General features: G+C 46.4%; 1 protein-coding gene across 2 annotated transcripts in view; it reads right to left on the reverse strand.

Moving 5' to 3' along the window:
* Positions 1–2,568: 2,568 nt before the first annotated feature.
* The window catches only part of Mylk (myosin light chain kinase), a 201,552-nt gene continuing 184,607 nt past the window's right edge, over positions 2,569–19,513 (reverse strand). Inside the window, exons 28-32 of one of the 2 annotated variants that reach the window (XM_087901132.1) lie at positions 18,017–18,169; positions 15,692–15,815; positions 9,228–9,357; positions 7,615–7,743; positions 2,569–4,671 (exon numbers count right to left, since the gene is read on the reverse strand). In XM_087901132.1, coding sequence (XP_087757258.1) covers positions 4,421–4,671; positions 7,615–7,743; positions 9,228–9,357; positions 15,692–15,815; positions 18,017–18,169 — 787 coding nt within the window. In that variant the 3' untranslated portion in view covers positions 2,569–4,420. Of the gene's footprint in view, positions 4,672–7,614; positions 7,747–9,227; positions 9,358–15,691; positions 15,816–18,016; positions 18,170–19,513 lie in introns of both variants that reach the window. The other variant, XM_087901131.1, reaches the window with a different exon arrangement.

Genomic DNA, 19,513 nt, shown 5'->3' on the forward strand with positions numbered 1-19,513 from the left:
TAAAGGTTAAATGTGATTAAAGTCAAGAAGTGAACACTACTGATTGAAAAGGTAGATGCACACATTCAGCTATGCTCTAATCCTTCAACGATTAAGGACCACCGATTGTAAAGGAAGACTCCTAACCAAGAAAGCTCTAATCCTTCAACGATGAATGAACACTGATTGTAAAGGAAGACGCCTAACTTCAGGAATGCTCTAATCCTTCAACAACGAAGGGAGGAGTGCTATGAGACTGGGAGTTAAAACCTTTTCTTAGTACGGGAGTTGTAGCATCACTACTTCTAGGAACTATTTTTTATATAATTGCATAGATGTCTTAATTAGGGTTACTATTGCCATAATGAAAAAAATATGACCAAAATCAACTTGGGGAATAAAGGGTTTATTTCACTCACAGTTCCATAGAACAGTTCATCATCAAAAGCAGTAAGGACAGGAACTCAAGCAGAACAGGAACATGGAGGCAGGAGCAGAAGTCATGAAGAAATGCTGCTTATTGGCTTGCTTAGCCTGCTATCTTTGAGAACCCGGAACTACCTACCCAGGGGTTTTCCACCCACAATGGGCTGGGCCTCCCCCATCAATCTCTAATTAAAACCCCTACACGCTTGCCTTCAGTTGGGTCTTATGGACATTTTCTCAATTGAGGCTCCCTCCCTCCCCTCTGATGACTCTAGCTTGTGTCAAGAAGACATAAAACTAGCCAGCACAACAGGTAATGTCAATGCCTCTTCTTTGGGAATTTTAATGTCAAAGATCTTTCTTTGGGGTAGAATTTAAATAATTCTTCCCATCTTTCATAGCTTATAACTTTTTCAAATATCCATTTTGTTTCCACAGGTCTACAATTAGTTCCCTCAGGGTGGAGAGTTTTCTGCATAAACTCAGTACCTGTGTGCCAGAGTAGAGGCTTCCACAGACCCAGGACTGTGCGTGAGCTTAGTTACTCTTTACATCAACCTATGAATGAGGAGCTATTCTTATGTTAATTTACTAGGTGGCAACACTGAGGTACAAGATATCAGCTATAGCAGATAGCAGTTTTCATAGAAGGAATAGAACGTGTGTCCTTAGTCAGACGCCCGAGTTCTGAGGATAGTCCAATTTGAAAATAGTTCCACTTGGCCGACTGACCAGATAAATCCTATTTCAGTGTATCACAAGCATTTGACTTTAGTGAATATGCAAGATTCTTTCTAGAGAATGTATGAGAATTACTGTTTTTTGAGACAAGTTCTCACATGTAGCCCTGGCTGGACTAGAACTCACCACGTAGATCAGGCTGGCCTCAAACTCATACGAGATCTTCCTGCCTCTAATTCCTGAGTGCTGGGATTAAAGGTGTATGCCACCATGCGGACAGTGTGATTATGTGATGATGTTTGGTGAAGCTGATTGGAGGCTCTCTTTTGCTAACAGAGCCCCTGGAGCAAGGCTGGAGAGAACTTCTAGAGGCGTGGCTCTCAGCCTGTGGGTTGTGATCCCTTCGGGGTTGAATGACCTTTGCACAGCGATTGCCCATCAGATATCCCACATATCAGATCTTTACAGTGTGATTCATAACAGTAGTGAAATAACAGTAATGAAGTAGCAGCAAAAATAATTTTATGGCTGGGGTCACCACAACATGAGGAAAGGGTCCCAGCATTAGGAAGGTTGAGAATCACTGCCTTAGAGCAACCTAACTCCTAACTGGCGATCAAGATGTCTTCCTAACAGACATCAATCACTGTGAAGGATCAAGATGACTTAATTTGTAGTCCCCTCCTTTACTTATGGTCAATGAAAGAGAAATTTGGTTCAGCAGAGCCAAATGATGTCTTGTGAAGGTTTATCAGAGGTCACTCACAGAAACTCACAGGGCTGTGACCTCTAACATGAAGACTATTCTGCAGCATGCAAGAACTTAGAAGGTGGGTGAGACATACTCTTAAAATCTCAAACAAGCAGCAGTAGTTAAGTCCTAAAACTATATAAAAATCCTTCCTAAGGTAGTCACTAAACTGATCCTTGAGAGAGACTTTGAACTAAAGTGTAAATCAGCTCACTTGTAAAAACGAGAGCTATCTTAATTAATTTTCATCCTAGGTCAAGCACAACTTTATAAGCCAATTCTTGTGTTCGCTTGTGTGTATACATTTACACGTTTGTGTGTTGGCCAGATATTAATATGTTGTCTACTTCAGTTGCTCTCCGTTCTGTTTTGGTTTTTGTTTGTTTTTAAAGAGAGTCTCTCATTGAACCTGGAGCCAGCTAACCGTCAAGCTTTCTGGGATCTGCCTGTCTGCCTTCACAGCGCTGGGTGACACCTGTCCTTTGCTCTCCAGAGCTGGGTGACACCTGTCCTTTGCTCAGCCCGGCTTTGAAACCGATGCTGAAGATCTGAACGCAGTCCTTGTGTTTGGGCTGCGAGCTCTTTACCGGCTGAGGCATCTCCCCAGCTCTAGAAGCCAGTTCTTCATAATTATGCAGCCCAGTGTTTGGCTGTAATTACAAGATGAACCCACAGACTCTGCAATTAGCACGGAGAGAAGAGAAGACTCCAAAGACAGGACAAACACCATGCACTGTGGTACCCTTTATTAAAAATCGTGAGCTAACTGCAGTTGTAGCGTTCTCATTCACCATTTCAATGTTCTAATAAACTGAGAGCACATTGATACAGTCCCAGGAAGGCATTAACCTACAAACACACGTATGGCCACCCATGCACACATACACACAACAGACACACAAAGATTATAATATAAACACAAAAGTGATGAAAAACACTTTGAATGCTCTAAATCAAATGAAAACCCCTTTATTATGATGATAAACTGTGACGCTACTGTGGCTATAATGAGAGATACTGTAACTGCTTACGAAGCAAAAAGGGAAAAATACTGGCAGTTTGAAACTAGCAGCAAAAAGCAGGCAAAGGAGAATGGGGGGAAGATAAGAAGGCTAAGAAACATCAAGTTTCTAATGTTGGTTCTGTGTAGGATTGCACAGAAGTAATCCAAAATTGATTTCTAAGGAACTATTTAAAAAGTCCTTTGAAATATGAACTTGCTGTGCTTTCCAAACAGTGGAAAAGAAAAAAAAATATTTGGAATGTTACACACACACACACACACACACACACACACAGAGGAAACATACTAGGATATCAGTTTATGGTCTTTGTTTATGACCTCCAAAAAGTCTCATAAGAAAAAAAATTTAAGTGCCAATGAAGTGAAAGAAAGTTAAAAATTCCTAAAGATGCAAGTCTGGGTGCACGGATGAGGTCTAAGAGTACAGCTCAGGGGTGGGGGCAAGGCAGGACTGATGCACATTCAAGAAGGAAGCAACGGTGGGGCCACAGAAGGCAGGCCAAGCTCTTTGAGGAGCACCGAGAACGAGGGTGGATTCAGCTCAGACTGGAAGGAGCTTCCAAAGTGCATCGAGTTCTACAGTTGCTCACCAGTTGAAATCAGTTTCAGAGTGCCCAATAAATAATCAAAACCAGCATTTCGGCAAACTGGGCTTTCTCCATCCAGATGCGGAAATAGTCACTGCACATGCAGGCTGATTGTTAATGGCACAAATATGAATCCTGGCTTAAGGAAAAAAAGCACATTGGCAAAGATCTTTTCTTTTTTTTTTTCCTTCATGGATTCTCAGGCAAATGTCTGAAGCTGCCAGATGCCTGCAAAGGGGTGAGTTTAGTTTCCCGTGGGTTTTTAGAGGAAAGGAGATTTTATCTCCCCAAGGAAGCCAGAGTTACCCATGAGCAGGGGACCTGTTTTCAGGATGTAAGAAACATAATGTCCTCATGGCTGCCACTCATGCCAGCTTCAGAGCCAGGAAAGCCGGCAGGTAGAATGCGGAGAGAAATGGGAGGGTTGAAAGTGGGGAGCTGGAAGGCAGCGTGCCTCCGGAGTCAGGGTGGCTCAACTGCTTTCAGAACGAGACACTGCACTGTGGGACAAGGCTGGTTCTCTGGACCAGGGTGGGGGTGGGGAGGTGGGGGTGGGATAGAGAGGCATTCTACCCCCAGGGGATCTGGGCTGAGCTGCAGCAGGAGACTCGGGGCCCTGGTGGTGGCTTTCCTTTACAGGAGTGTATTCAGTTGGGAAATTACGACTTTCCCCAGGTAAATATCCCTTTTAGTTATTTTTCTCTCGAAAATCGAATTGGTTAGACAAGCTGCCGGTGACTCCCCCCTCCCACCATGGAATCTAGCTGCACTGGCGTCTTCAGGTGCTATCTCATTCGAATTAATGCCCGTCAATAACGCTGCTGGGTATCAATTGCTGTTGCTGAGGAGTCAACCCCCTGGATGACCTAACTAATCTACCACACGAGGTGCTTTTTCTATCTCGAGTTTTCTGAGCTTGAAAGAACTAGTCCTTTTAAAATGACCTAGGCCCGGTGTCTGTTTGGCTCTGCTTCACTCTTCCTCCTCCTCCTCTCCCCCTTCCCCTTCCCCTTCCTCCATGGTTTCCACAATGAGCTCCGCCGTGCAGGTGGCTTCTCCGAGGCTGTTGACAGCCTTGCAGGTGTACTTGGCATCGTCCTCCCCGCAGACGTCGCTAATAATCAGAGAGCAGTTTCCCTCTTCGTCGTAGTCTATCTGGAAGTGGCGGGACTCCCTGATTGACTGGTCATCCTTGAACCAGACAACCTCGGGGTCTGGGTACCCTGCGGCACAAGGAGAAGACACAAGTTGCAGAACCTGTCAGCAGACATTCTTATCAGCATCACCAAGTGGCTCTCAAGCTACCTCTGTTGATTAAAGCATATGTTGGCTCATGGGGTACATTTTCATATTTACGCTAGCGTATGGACATACGCTGTAAAGACTCATTTCTTAAACCACAAATAGAATAGTCTAAGTTTGTCTTTGTTTGAGACAGGGTCTGGGTTTGAAGCTCTGGTTAGTTTCCAACTTTCAACCCCCCTGCCTCCGCCTTTTGAGTGCTGAGATGACAGGTGTGCACCCTGAATGTCAGGGACCCTGACAATGTCTCACTGTCAGATGGCGGAGTTTAGTCCAGTAATGTCTAAATGTATAACTAAGGCTAGACATAGCAATGAAAGTAAAATGTCTAAAACTTAAATGTATAAAAGTTTAACTTAAATTTGAATTGAAAGTTATTAAAAAAAAACAGGTACAAGAGATCTTTTTGGAGTTGCACACAAATTCTAAAATTGGGTTGTAACAGTTATTACATGATGTGAATTTGTGGTAAATCTAGAATGGACGAATTTATTGTATGCGAATATTAACTCCATACAGCAAGCAATGGTTATACAAAGCAGACAGGGGAGCTGGTAATACCGCTAAGAAAAAGAAAACCTATCTTTTTTTTCTTTTTAGTTTTTTTTTTCCGAGACAGGATTTCTCTGTGTAACAGAGATCCACCTGCCTCTGCCTCCCGAGTGAGTACTGGGATTAAAGGCGTGCGCCACCACCGCCCAGCTTAGTCTGACCCCAAACAGGTAATCTGTTTGTGTGTCTCCAGGGATGGGTTCCAGGGGCTGGCTTCATGTTATGCACCAGTCATGTCTCTATATGGAATAAAACACGTAAATATATGTGTACTACATATTTTAAAATTCTGTGTGTACACACCCATCACCAACTTTGCCTATGTGTATTTTTAAATACATAATGTACTACAACAACTTGCTCCTAAATTTTGTAGAGGTATTTTTAGATGAAAAAAAAAAAACAAACCCTGTAGCCTCTGGCAGTATAAAAATTACACACAAAGCTCAAGAATTCTAGCATTCTTTTCCAGGGTAATTTTGCTTTTATCAGAACAGCGTCCATATGCTTTGGTTTTGCATCAGGACTGTAGTCGGAAGTTATGCAAATACCAAGGAGATCATTTCAAAGAGAAAAAGTACAACAGATGATAACCACACTGCCATGACACATGTTTCAACATTTCAAAGGATAAAAACCCCCGGGAGGTCCAGGGACAACAGTGAGGATCTGAGTGACAGGCCTCTCTCCAGAGCAGTCAGCAGAGTCCCCAGTGTCAGGACCTACTCGTCATCACAGTAGACACATCTGCTAGACCCTGGGCCTGCTGCTTTGAGAGCAAAGGTCCTACCGAGTAACTAGGTTCAAGACCCGATAGGGTGTGGAACTTCTCACCAATGTTCTCCCCCCCAACAATGTATAAAAGTCTAACGTCCCCTTGTTTGGGGGACTGATACCTCTGACACCTTGCCACGCTCACTCCCATCCTGTGCACGACAGCCCCCTCTCATGCTGGCTCACTTTAAGCAGCCCTCTCAGTTGGCACAGTGCTCCTAATTGTTCTCCTACCCCAAGGCCTGGTCACGGCAGGTCAGCAAACCCTGTCTCCTAAAAATGATCTTTCTAGTCAGTGTATGTGTGTGCACGTGTGTGCAGGTATGAATGTGTGCGCGTCCACAGTAGAGGGCACTGGACCCAGGGCCTCACACCTGTCAGGCAGCTGCTTTCTCTCCCGCTGGGTTACACCCTCCGCTCTAGAGTAATTTCATATTAGATCCTTTCCTGAATTGACTGCTCTCTGTTTTCTTTGTTATAAAAAAACATCCACTTTTTAAAAAGAAGATGGAGGAAGAAAGATTGTTTCTTCCTTCCTAACACACGGCTATTTTACCCAAAAGGAACTGAGTGGCCCAGTGCTGGAGAACCAGACTAAAGCACAAGGTGCGGCTGCTGTAGCTGCTGTGCTGGGCTATGTGACCTTGGGGAGGCTCCTTGGTAAGTTTTTCTGCTTTACTTGGTCAAACCAGGATGGGAGATAACCCTGTACTTCGTGGGCACATGTTAGCACAGCCCTGAAGCCAAGAGGCCTGTCTTATCCTGCCACCTACCTTTTCCAAATGTTGTAATCTGTTGAAACAGAATGGCCTTTGTCTTCAACTTTGCTAATTCCTTGGGACCTGTGCTATGATTTCTGAGGCCTTTGTCACTCACTACTATGTGGCTGCATGACTCCCAGGAACAGAGACACCACACAAGGAAGAGAGGACAAACGGAGGTTGGCTCTGGATGTGGAGGGCTCAAGTTTCCTTGCTGTAAATTGCTGCGCGTGCCCTTGCCCTTACCAACCTACCGTTTCATTTCTCTCTTTAGTAACAGGCTTTTACGTTCACACACGGGGCCTCGCAGAACCCCTAGGACCACTCCAGATATCGGATATCATTTACCAAATGAGGGGCCTGCACTCAGCGGCCGTTCACGAACCACCCAAGGTTACACAGCCTACAGACAAGCGGTTAAGCTGGCTGACTCGGGTGGCTGAACTTCTGTGCCAGCAGTTCTTGCAGAGCCTCTTATGGGCAGCCCACATGCTTCTCAGTGGCTTGCAAAGTCCCTGTTACACGTGTCCCACAGCTAAGGAGGTCCAAGGTGGTTCACGTAGGCCTAGTGGCTGGTATGACGAAATTTCAACTAGGGCTGTGGGAAAGTCACTGAATAGCAGTCGGGTGAGCAGAAACTGGCCCTTTTGGACCAAAGGGACCCAGTGTCCCTCTGGGTTTGACTGTTCCTATCACTGAAGGCAGTAGAGGCCTAATGTCTTGCCCAAACTCTCATGTACAGCCACCACCATAAGGAAAGGCCTGGCCGCAGCTTACCTTCAATCTTGCAGTCAAATCTAGCAGCACTTCCCTCAACGACTTCCAGGTCACGGATGGTCTTAGAGAAATAGGGCTTCACATGGGGCTTTTCCTCAGCAACAGCCTCAAGGAAAGCCTGGGAGACATCTTCTAGAACATCAAGAGGAGACCAGGTCATGTCTTCGTTCCTTGTTCCCTCCCTGAGTTTAAATGGCTTCTTTCTTTTCTCTTCTTTTTTCCCTTCTCTTCTCTTCTCTTCTCTCTCTCTCTCTCTCTCTCTCTCTCTCTCTCTCTCTATCTCTCTCTTCTCCTCTCCTCCTCTTCTCTCTCTGTCTCTGTCTCTCTGTCTCTGTCTCTCTCTCTTTCTTTTTAAACTTGCTATAATTTAGAAAATAGTGCAGCTTAGGAAAGTGAATCATAGCACGACTTTCTCCTGGGAATGAAATGGCCTGCTGCCAAATGGTTTTTGGCAGCAGAGAGTACTGTGCCCGAAACAGGGAACTGCTCAGCCTCCCCCTTCCCTGATGATGACACATTGAAAAAGAAAGTCATCTTTAAAAAGGATTTTTGGCTGAACTTCATGGTCTTCAGGATATGGTTGAAGGTGTGAGAAGGACGGAATCTACCCCTTTCTGATCTTGGTACCCTAGCCCTTCCTGTTGTCGCAGGTCCCTCACCCGCTTCTGAGAAAGCTGCAGAGCCTCCGTAACTCATCAGAGTTCTCTGCCCCAAACCTATAGGGCTTTCAAGAGGCACAGCTGCAGGCTAGGATGTGGGACAGGTCCGGGGAACAACCAAGCCTCAGAGGAGCTCCCGTGTCCTCTCCTGTCCCTCTGGGCTATTTCTGGCTCATCTGGAGGAGCAGCAGAGGACTGCAGACTGTCTCTAGCTGTAAGGATGCTCCATAGCAGCCAGCCACCCCTCCCTGTGCACACAACCGTTCTCGACTTAGTTTCCCACCTGTGGGTAACAGAAGCTTCCCCACCATGAGCATGAGAGCTGCCTGGCTCAAGAAGAAAAGGATCATCCCTGTGTGCACTCAGAGCACCGAGAGGTCAAGGCCCTCACTGTGGAGATGACTATGGCTGCTTCTTGCATGCGGCAGCAAGGAGTTAGCCCCATCAGTTCCAGGAAGGGCCTACTGACCAGTCTGCCCAGGCTACCCATGTTTTAGCTGCATAGACTCTGTCACGGAAACAGGCCTGGATGAGCTAATTTCTCTTTAAAACAAAAACATAAGGCAGCAGGAATTGGAAGGATATTTTTAAAATATTATATAACCATATGTGATTTTTTTTATTTTATTTGTTCTTGTCTATCAGTATACAAAAAATCTCATTTTTATAATAAGAAAAAAGAAAGCTCTTATTAAAGTCTTTCTGAAGTCTTCCAGAAAATTAGGCAAAAGTTCTAGTTCTATCAAACAAATAATAGCTTTTCCTCTGAAAATAGTTAACAATTAAAAAATAATTGCTAGCGATAGTAGTTGTCAGGGAAACCCCCAAAGTCCTTCTGAACTTACCACTCTAGAGCATATTAAAAGCCCAAACTAAACCCGAGATTCTTAAAATGCTCCTCTACCAACAACCTTCCCCCGTCACAAGCGCCTGGGAAAACCCTGGCCCCCTTACCTTCGGACTCTAGTTTCTCTGCATTGATTGGGCTGGTCGGTGACCCTGTCGAGGACTTCCTGCCGCTGAGCCCTGATATCATTGCCATAGAGGACAGTCTCCCAATGGCTCTCACAGCATTGCCCGTTTTCTGAAAAATAGACACGAAGGTTGGACTCAGGCGGCGGTCCTGGTTCCAGTGAGCAAGTTCTGATCCGAGGTGAAGAGCCCGGGATGGGAGACGCAGCTGCTAGACGCAGGGCCTTTGGACTGAGCCCAGCCTCGCTCTGCTCACACTGTCAGCGTGTCCGAAGATGTTCGGAGAATGGAATGGGCCCTGGAACTGATGTGTGCGTTAATGTGACTAAACAAGGTCAACATGAGACAAAAACTCTTTCATACTGTGCTTCAACTCCCATAAAAGGGATAGTTTATATAAAGCCACTGCAGCCTGAGACAGCTCCAAAGACTTATTGCTGACTGGGCCCAGCGGGGCTGTTCTCATAAAACAATGCCTGCAGCAGGGTTCCAACTGGTCAAGGAGCTAGTTACTACAGACCCATGGGTCCAGAAAAGCGAAGCGGCAACTTATTGACCTTGGGCAAGCCCTTTGATCTCTCCGGGCTTCAGTTTCCTTCTGTGTATAAAGAAGGGGCTGGGCGAGGTGGTCTCCAAGGCCCCATTTGTTCTGTTTATGACTGAGATACTTCAGAGATTTGAGGAAACACCCCCGTGGCCCCAGCACAAGACTTGGGTTGCACAGTGGACTCGTTAGTGTCCACTCGCGTGTCTGAGACAAGCACTCCAATAGGCCACTTGGGAGAGGGAGGAATTTCTGCTGCGTAGGGTCAGGACTAGTCCCATAGTTTCCATGCATTGTGACAACTCTATCTAGCCTAGGATTTCTATCAAGAGGTGCTCGGGGGACAGCAGCACCTCTGTCTCACATCTTCCAGTACAGTTTCTCTCAGCCTTTCCCCAAGGTCAGCAGGGTTAGCTAAGTTAGCCCAAAGCATCTTCCTTCAGCAACAGAGACTTAAACTCACAGAGCCGACTTCACCTCAGACTGGTTCCTTGTTGGAGCAAAAAGGAAACCAGTTTTTTCCTCAGAGGCGGTTGCCTTGCCCTCACTCAGTGGACGTCATACTGTGCTAGCAAAACCACTTTCTTCCAGAATTAATTTCACACATTTGTGGATTTCATTGGTCTCACAGTTTTGACTATTTGGAAAGAGAGTGTTTTCAATAAAAAGGCTGATTATTTCAAAAGTGGAGAATTTCAGGATATTGAGGGCTCGTGCAAAAGTGTGTGTGTGCCTGTAAGCGCATGTATGTGCCCGCGTATGTGTCTTAAGCAAAGACCTGCTGTTGCAATCCTAACTGCTACTCTGCCCTCCTTGTTGCAACCTATTTTTGTGCACTTTGGACAAACATTCAAACTGACTGACATCTGGCCATCGATCTCTTCCTACACACAGCACTGTGGAGTGTGGGCATGCCCCTAGCTTCCTGCTACCACAGAGGAATGTGTGGGTGGGTGGGTGTAGGAACCTGAACATAACCCAGGGAGTCCCAAATAGGGGGAAGAGAGACAGAGGTAACCCTTCAGAGTACGACCATGTGACAGCCTTCAGGCTCTCCTGGTGGTCTGGCTGGCTGGTTGCTTGCTTTGCCAGTTGTAGTGTGGGAAGATACACCTTTTCCCATGGGAACTGATGAGGTGGCATCTATCCCAGTGGAGTCAAGATCTTAGCAGCCCATTTCCTAATCGCCTGATCCGCCCTCCTCAGCCGACTAGCCCCTTTCCAACACTTATTGGTTTGTCTTGGCCTCAGAGTCTAAGCCAGAGGACTCCTTCCCAACAAGGTCAGTCCTCTGGCCACTCACTACTCTCTGACCTTGTCCAAGTTAGTTCTCCCTTCTCCGAGCCTTGGAGTCTGGCTCCTATATAAAAGCCAGAAGATTTTAATCTCCTCGCAGCACTAGTTTCCCCAAGAGATTATTGATTCCTGCTAAGGACTGTGTATCAGGACCCCCCACATTCTGCCTTGAGCCTCCAGGCACCCTGATTCCAGACATGGGGAGCGGGGTTGATCAGGACTGTATTCACTGCACGCTGTGGACAGATGATGTCTTCCTTCTTTCTTGGTTTTATTTTGTAACCAAATGACTAATAAGAATTTATCAGAATGAGGCAAACAAAAGCTGCAGTATTTCAGAAGGAGCAGCAAAGGCATTAAGAGCAGACACTGTCCTGTGGAGAAACTTCCAGCAGACATAGGCATTTATATCCTTTCTTAAGTGGGGATACTTGCAAGCACTAAATAATGAAAAATTTAAAAATATCGACATCAGAATTAATTCTTTGGGAACTGCTTTCTGTAGAGCAGTAGTAAGGGGCTCTCAGAACTGTCTAGTTCAGTTGCATGTCTCTGAGCTGGAAAAAAAAAACAAACAAACCTAATTGCTGCTTCACAAAGACCTTTGGAAATTTTGGAACAAAAATCAACAGAGCCAAGTTTCAGTTCTTGGGCTTGTTTAGCAAAAGCCTTTCTCTTTGTCGGAGGACACAGTTGGCTAAGGCTGTGCTCCTGGCAGGCGATGTGTACCCAGGCCTCCCGAATATAGTCCCAATTTCCCAGTTGCTGGAGACCCAGCTAGGATGACCAGGACTGTTGACCCAAGACTGTTTACCTCCCAAGATTGGGTCTTTCAGTGATAACAGCTGAACAATGCTTGGAAAACTTAGGCAAGCTGGTCATCTAAGCACCAGCCTGCACACAGTTTTAAAACAGCCTCAGGACGAGAGCCCCTGACAGGTGTATGATGGCCATGAACAGTCTGTATTTATCTATCTATGTTAAAATATAGAGCAAACTCTGATATTTTATCCTGTTGTTTTTATATACATTGCTGGAGTCTCTATGGTTCCTAGAAAATAAATGCAGCTAACTTTAGCCCTTTAATTTCCACTCTTCTTTTCCTTCTACTATTGTTGCAGAATATTTGTTTAACTATGCAAAAATCTGTTGCATTTGTTTAACTAGGTAAAGATGTGTTGCATTTGTTTATGTTGCAGAATATTTGTTTATGTGTTACTGTTTTACCTTGCCTGCCTAAGGCACCTGATTGGCCTAATAAAAAGCTAAGTAGTGAGGGAGGAGGTATAGGTGGAACTTCTGGGCAGGGAGAGTAAGTAGGAGAAGGAATTTAGGGGCGGGGGGGAGAAAAGCAGACGAGAAGGAGACACCAGGGGCCAGACAGACAGATAAGAGAAAGCAGGAAGATAGGACATACAGAATGAAAGAAAGGAAAAAAGCCCCAAGGCAAAATGTGGATGAAGAGAAACAGGTTAAATTAGGTTAAAGGACCTAGTGGGACAAGCCTAAGCTAAGGCCGAGCATTCACAATTCATAATAATAATTAATAAGTCTCTATGTCTTTCTTCATTTGGGAGCTGGCTGGTTGGCCCAAAGAAAAATCGTAATCACATACTCCTCCTCCCACATCCAGCCTTTTACACCTAGTTTGCAGACAGAAACCCCGTAACCCTGTCTAACCCACCCCAATTACTACACTTCATGCAACTGTCTTTGGACTAGTCTTTCAGTGTGAATTGGAAATATGCCTTCTCTCAGAATAACTATCCAAAGATCAATAATATGATTAGGTATCTGTGTCCCACCTAGCCTTGCATGGATACCAGGTCAGGTCCCTCTCCCTGTTTTTTGGAGTCTTTTTATCAGAACAGAATAGTTAGAAGGTTCCTTCTGGGATCAGTATGCCACGTGTGCCCCCTGCTCTCTCTCCCTGGATAGCCCTGTCCTGCTGTGCATCCCCTTGGCTACTCGGAGACAGAGAGAGCCCCATATTCCTGGGGGAGCCAAGGTTCTGGAACTGGAGTTTAAATGTGGAAAATATTTCCTTAAGGAAGCAACTAACCAGAAGGTCAGCACAGTTGAAATTACTCCCCAGTGAAATTACTCCCCGGGACATTCATGTTAAGTGAGATTTTTACGGGCTAATGCGTGTGCAGTTTTGCAGAAAAGTCATTTCTAAATGCTTTACTTAAATTAAAATAGGGAAACAAGGTTATTATTTTCTGAATTTGATCCCCACCCTTCCAAAAAATCCTATTGCCAGTAAAGAGCAAAACCAGCAACTAGGAGATGAGTTGTGAATTGTGGGTCCCTCGCTAGAGAGACAGAGCCATTCTCTCTCATTCACAGCTCCTCTCTGTGCCCATACCCTGGCCCCAGCACCCTCCTGGCTTAGAGCCACTTGCAGATATTCTGAGGCGATGGCTCTGACCAGTGCCTTATGCAAGCGAGATCCAGTTAGACTTGCTTCTCTGAAGGTTGTCTGTCTTTCCTTTCCAAAGAACACTCGACACCTGATGGCCAGAGCATCATCAACAAAGACAACTTTGATGTGTACATATCTTTAAAAAAAATCAAGTGTACTTTCTACTCTGACCAGAAAGGCCCAGGGAGGTGAGTGAGGCAGGTGTTCCGACCCGTCTTGCATCAGCCCAGGGCTTCCAACCTCCTTGCAGCAGGGCTCTGGCTGCCCTGTGCTCAGGATGCCAGCCCCTTACACCCTGCACCCACAGGCCCTTGTGGTGGTTCCTCAACTCTCAACCCTTGTGTAAAGTTGTGTTTTCTAAGGGAACTTTGGTTTAGTCACCGTGTGATAGTGAGTGGTGTTCCATGAATTCCTTTTTCCCCATCACCCGGGCAGTCTCAGTGCTCCTAACCTTGAATCTCCTGTTAAAGGCTCCGCCCTTTATGCCCAGTCCACGTAGTCTCAAGGTGGCCCAGTTTCCACCTGCCAATCCCTCCACCATGCTGTTGCTCCTTACCTCTGGGCTTTAAGTATCTTCTCTACTAAATTCCCAGCTTCTGCCCCTGAAGGGTTATTTTAGAACCGCGTCGACTCTAGTGGAATGGCCCCCTCTTCATCCACACACACACACATATATGGTCATGGAGCTACCGATTGTATATAAATCCTGGTGTGTGTGTATCCTTTCATATGACATTTGCTTTGGTTTCCCACTGCACCATATATTCCGTGGGTATGGAAATCATGTCCTCTCCTAAAGCCCAGGAGTTTTACAATTCAAATTGTGATAAAAGAAAGAATCAAACAGATGGAGAAGGTGCTAAGTGCTCTAGGGTCTGGATGAAAATATTACCATCTTGCTATTAGAGGCAGTTCTGGTATTATCAGTGCTTGTACTTTGGAGCCAGGTTCTAGGCTCGATTTCCTGATTTTCCACCGTGACCCCAGATGACTTCTCTCATCTACTCTCCTCCTTGGTCTGACTATGAAGTGGGGACACTAATCACTACGGTGATAAGATATAAAAGCAATGCACAGATGTGATGCTTAGTTCTTAGTGTTAATATAGGCACACCTGAGAGGGGCTCTCTAAATTAGGCTAGCCTCTGGACAGGCCTGTAAGGGATCATCTAGATTAGGCTAGCCTCTGGACAGGCCTGTAAGGGATCATCTAAATTAGGCTAGCCTCTGGACAGGACTGTAAGGGATCATCTAGATTAGGCTAGCCTCTGGACAGGCCTGTAAGGGATCATATAAATAAGGCTAGCCTCTGGACAGGACTGTAAGGGATCATCTAGATTAGGTCCACTGTGGCGGGAGAATCCACCTGCTGTGGGCAAAACCATTCCACAGCTGGAGTCCTAGGCTGAATAAAAAGGAAGCAAGCTGACTGTTCTCTGATCTATTTCATGGCTGCAAGTAGGGTGTGACCAGTGACCCAATCTCCTGATACTGTGACTTCTCCACCATAACTGACCATGCCTCATTTCTGACCCAAAACGAAACCTTTGTCCTTTAAGAATGCTGTATCATGGTCAAAGGAAAAGAGACTAACACATACAGGAAATGCTTTGACTAAGCCCTGACCCGCAGCCGGCCCTCCATACATATTAGCTACTGACAGCATTGCACTGTGTTTCAGGCACCGTCTGAGAGACCTTCAAAACTCGTCTCATAATTTCCTACCATTTTTGGTACCAGTGTTCTCCCCATTTGCTAGATAAGAACATGAGTCTACATTCAAGTTCTACCTTGCCTAAAGTTACCACTCTTTTCTCTTTGGAACACACGCCTCCTCCCCAGGAAATATGCTATCATCGCGCTATCCTTAAGGAGCTCAGCTTCTCTCTTCAGGCCATGCTGCTCCTCCCCAGCCAGGAAGACTGCAATTTAACCTAGGTGGGCAGGCTGCACAGGCCTCTGGTCCCCATGAGACAAAGCTGAACAGGACGGGAGATTCCTCTGAGCCAAGGATTTTGTATTCAGGACTTAAGTAACTCTGGGGCCTTAGGCAGCCATCTACACTAGACAGAGGTCATTTCAGTAACACATTCAGACCTTCTTGGAATCAAGTTATGGTCAACTGGGCCTGAATAAAGCTGATCTGAAGAGCAGCACCCTGTCCCCGTGGAGCCCACATACCTGCCACTTCCGTCTTGCCATGTACTTCTTCATCCGGTCCTTGGACAGCTTCTTGGCTTCCATGTTCTTGGTGTCTTTCATCAGCCATGGGTGCTGAAGGCACTGGGTGCAGTCCAGACGGTTTCTGATGGAGGCAGAGATCAGAGGGTTTCTAAGCAGGAGAGGATCTCCGAGATGATAAATGGGAAGTCATCTGCCCCCAGTTACACAGGACACAGCCCAGAGCTGTCCGTTCCCAGCTCACACACAATGATGGGGCACGGTGCGCTTGGTCCCTTCTCCCCTTGCTCTGGATTGCACTGACTGGACCCAGCTTAACCACCAGCAGATTCTCAACCTTCTGGGGTACAGAAGAGTCAGAGTTACAGGCATCTACACCTGACACCATATTCCAGGGAGGTTTTTATCATTCTGCTGGTCACATGGGGGCCTGATCCTTTTGCCTCTCCAAACAGGGGATGAGAATGGAACACTAAGACAAAACCTGTGAGCATCTCTGAATTTTCATGTCTTATACTGTGGCTGAGTATCAGGTTTATCCTGTCACACTCCAGAGAGGTTGGGGCCTACACCAACTTCTAACTTACAGAAGCCTAAGAACTGCACTGGAATTCACTTAATCTTCCTGAGAGCTTTTGGAATTGAGAAACATTTCAGAGTTATCACTTTAATGGCAACAAGATTAAGTCCAAAGGACCACATGCCAACGAAAAAGAAAAGTGGCTAGAAAGAAGCACAGTTCCTTGTGGGGATCTTCAGATGGAGGACCATGATGCTTTAAGTTGGCTTACAGTCTTCATATGTCCGCATCCTGCATGCGTGACTTCATCACAGACGTTTAGAAAACGGTGACTGTAGATGGGGATTTTGAAAGGTGTGTTGGGCTTAGGGATTTAAAAGAAGGTAATGATTTACTTTATATAATGAAGCTTGTTCTTTAGGAAGTCCATTTTATAAGCACAGAGGAGGCTAATACAGCCTGTTACCAGATCATTCTAAGGGCAGATGAGAAAATGGGGTGTCCACACAATGCTTCATCTATTACATCTTCTATGAACGAAGTTTGGTTGGTAAAATCCATCCTTGGGCCGGCGTGATCAGAAGCAAGCTATCTATCTTGGGAGCAGGAACCTCCTCCTTGAAAGGGAATCCAGACTCCCATGACACCCAGAGTCTTTTGGGGTTGCTAACTTCTGACACAACCACTGTGGCCGCTAAGAGGCTGGGAAGAATTGTGAATGTAAATCACAACTGTGCGTCCCTCACGTTGTGTGGATATCACTCTGGGAGTCTGAGTCTGGGAGGCTCAAGAGGATTCGGGGATCAGTGGGCATTGGGAGATTAGGCACAGCCATCTAAGAGGGTCTCCAGCAGTCACCTATAGCAAGGGCTCTCCCCTATTCCTAGGGCGGGAGGCTACAGCACAGGGAGCCGCAGGCCAGGTGGCCAGGTGAAAGTCAGATTGCAAAATCACCTGCCAATTCTGAACCTCTCACCTACCCCTGGAGGTGGCTGCCTCCTGCCTTCTCCTGTCACATCACCCATGTCAACAGCACCCTTCTTGGCATGGTCACAACTTCTCCTGTTAGCCTAGAGCTCCCGGCCCCAGCAGCTTCTGAGGAGCACAGAGGATCCCAAGCAGAGCCTCTACCCCCAGGCTGCAACTTAGCTGACTCCACTCACCCAGAGAGATACACCGACAAGCTTGTAACCTCAGCCCACCTCTTCTACCTAGCCTCACTCCAACTATGATAAAGGTCGCATGTTTCATCTTTCTTCACAGCTTGATTTCATGGGCAGGGACACCCCAGCATTTACAGGTCACCAGTTTGCTCTGTGTTTAGAAGGAACTGGGCCGTATCCAAGGAATAATTTCAATGTGAATGAAACACCAAGCCAGAATAATCTGGGGGGGTATAAAGAGGACTCTCCAATGAGCTATTGGCTGTCTCTGTCATCTGTGCTTGTAAGTTAAGCAGGCACTGCCCCTGGGAGCCTTGACGGGGGCCTGTGGGGTCTGCTGGACTGTGAGGACCACAGGCAAACAGACAATAAGAGGCCAATCATTACAAAGGAGAAGCTGTCCTCTCCTTGAGACCCTTGCTCAGGGGCCACCATTCCAATGGGGCTTCTGTGCTTCTAAAGTGGGCAGGGTGTCTGGCACCGGGAAGCAGGGACCACTCTACACAACTTCTAGCTGGGTCCCTCAGTGGGGAACACAAGACTGATTGTGGAGCCAGGAAGAGGGAGCTTCACAAATAAAGGAAGGCCCTGCCTTCCAAAACAAGCCTAGAGACTGACAAGACCGCCACCCCAGCTTTTTACTTCATATCTTTCTTCAGCAAGTTACTGATGAAATCCTTGGCATCATCGGAGATCTCGTCGAACGCCTCATCATCAAAGTCCCAGGTGGCAGAGGTGACGTTGGCTAATGTCTCATTATCATTGTCACCCATGAATGGGGACAGTCCGCTGACCCTGGGGGAGAAGAGCAGAAGAACAAGAATGATGGGGAGTTGAACTGGGAAGTATGGGGGAGCATGACTCCCCTAAGTGAGGGCTGAGGTCAAAGGTGGGGGATCATCCTGCACTCTGAAGCACGCACAATATGGCTCGTGCCCCTGCTTTTCCTCTACCTCCAGGAAGGAATCCATACAGCTTCTGTGTCACTTCTCAGACACTCACTGCATTCCCTAAGTAACCCCTAGGATCCCCGGCCTCTTTACATCAACCACCTGTGAGGCTGAGGTGGAAGACTTGATTAATCTACAGACTTTCACAATGTACAAAGCAGAGCCGAGACCCTCCCCAATTCCATCCTCCTCTTCCACCCAAACCACAGGCTGGCTCTCAGCCCTCAGAACCTTCACTGAGTCCCTTCTCCCATCTAGTTTTATTTTTTTAAAGATTTATTTATTTATTATGTATGTAACATTCCTTCCATGTCTGTCTGCATGCCAGAAGAGGGCACCAGATCTCATTATAGATGGCTGTGAGTCACCATGTGGTTGCTGGGAATTGAACTCAGGACCTCTGGAAGAGCAGTCAGTGCTCTGAGCCATCTCTCCAGTCCCTCCCATCTAATTTTTATGTACTCTTCTGTATTCTCCTTTCTACTTCTTTATATCCCTTCAGGTGTGTGTGTGTGTGTGTGTGTGTGTGTAGGGGGAACCATATAGGGACGGCTCATCAAATGTAAACCCAATGAGGGCTTTTAATCAGCAAGGAGGCTGAGGCGTTTACGTTCTTCTGGAAAGTCCATCTCCAGGCTGTGTGGCAGAGGACAAAGTGCAGCCTCATCAGCTGAGTGACCTTGGACACTTTCCCTACCTTCTGGTGTCACCTTCTCTTCGCGGCCCCAAATCGTCTCTTACTTAACTGTCCCTGCCCCCTCTTCATCAGCAGCAGGCACTGAGCTTTACCACCCGCAGTGTAAAGATCGGAAATAGATTAACTCATTTCATCTTAACACAGCCCCAGAACACAGGTAATTTTCACCTCTTCATTATATAAAGATGGCAAGTGAGGCCAGGTCCAGATTTGTTAGGTAACCTAATGCAGTCCCAGACACTGAGATGTGAGCCTAGGAGCCTGAACCCCCAGGCCAACCCTTTACTGCTGCTGTATGCTCATATTTCCATGCAGATTAAAAAAGCCGTAAGCATTGCACTAGCACACGGAGCGGTTAGGGTTCATCTGGCATCATGTATATCACACAGTTCTTATAGATAACCTGTACTATCTCTCAGGAGTCACAGTTTGAAGGGCAGCGATCCCAAAGTCAAACAGAACAGACTGAAGCTCACCATCCTCACTTGTGAC

This window comes from Myodes glareolus, chromosome 2 (assembly GCF_982192425.1).
Source record: "Myodes glareolus chromosome 2, mMyoGla1.1, whole genome shotgun sequence".
In the NCBI taxonomy this organism is placed as follows: domain Eukaryota; kingdom Metazoa; phylum Chordata; class Mammalia; order Rodentia; family Cricetidae; genus Myodes; species Myodes glareolus.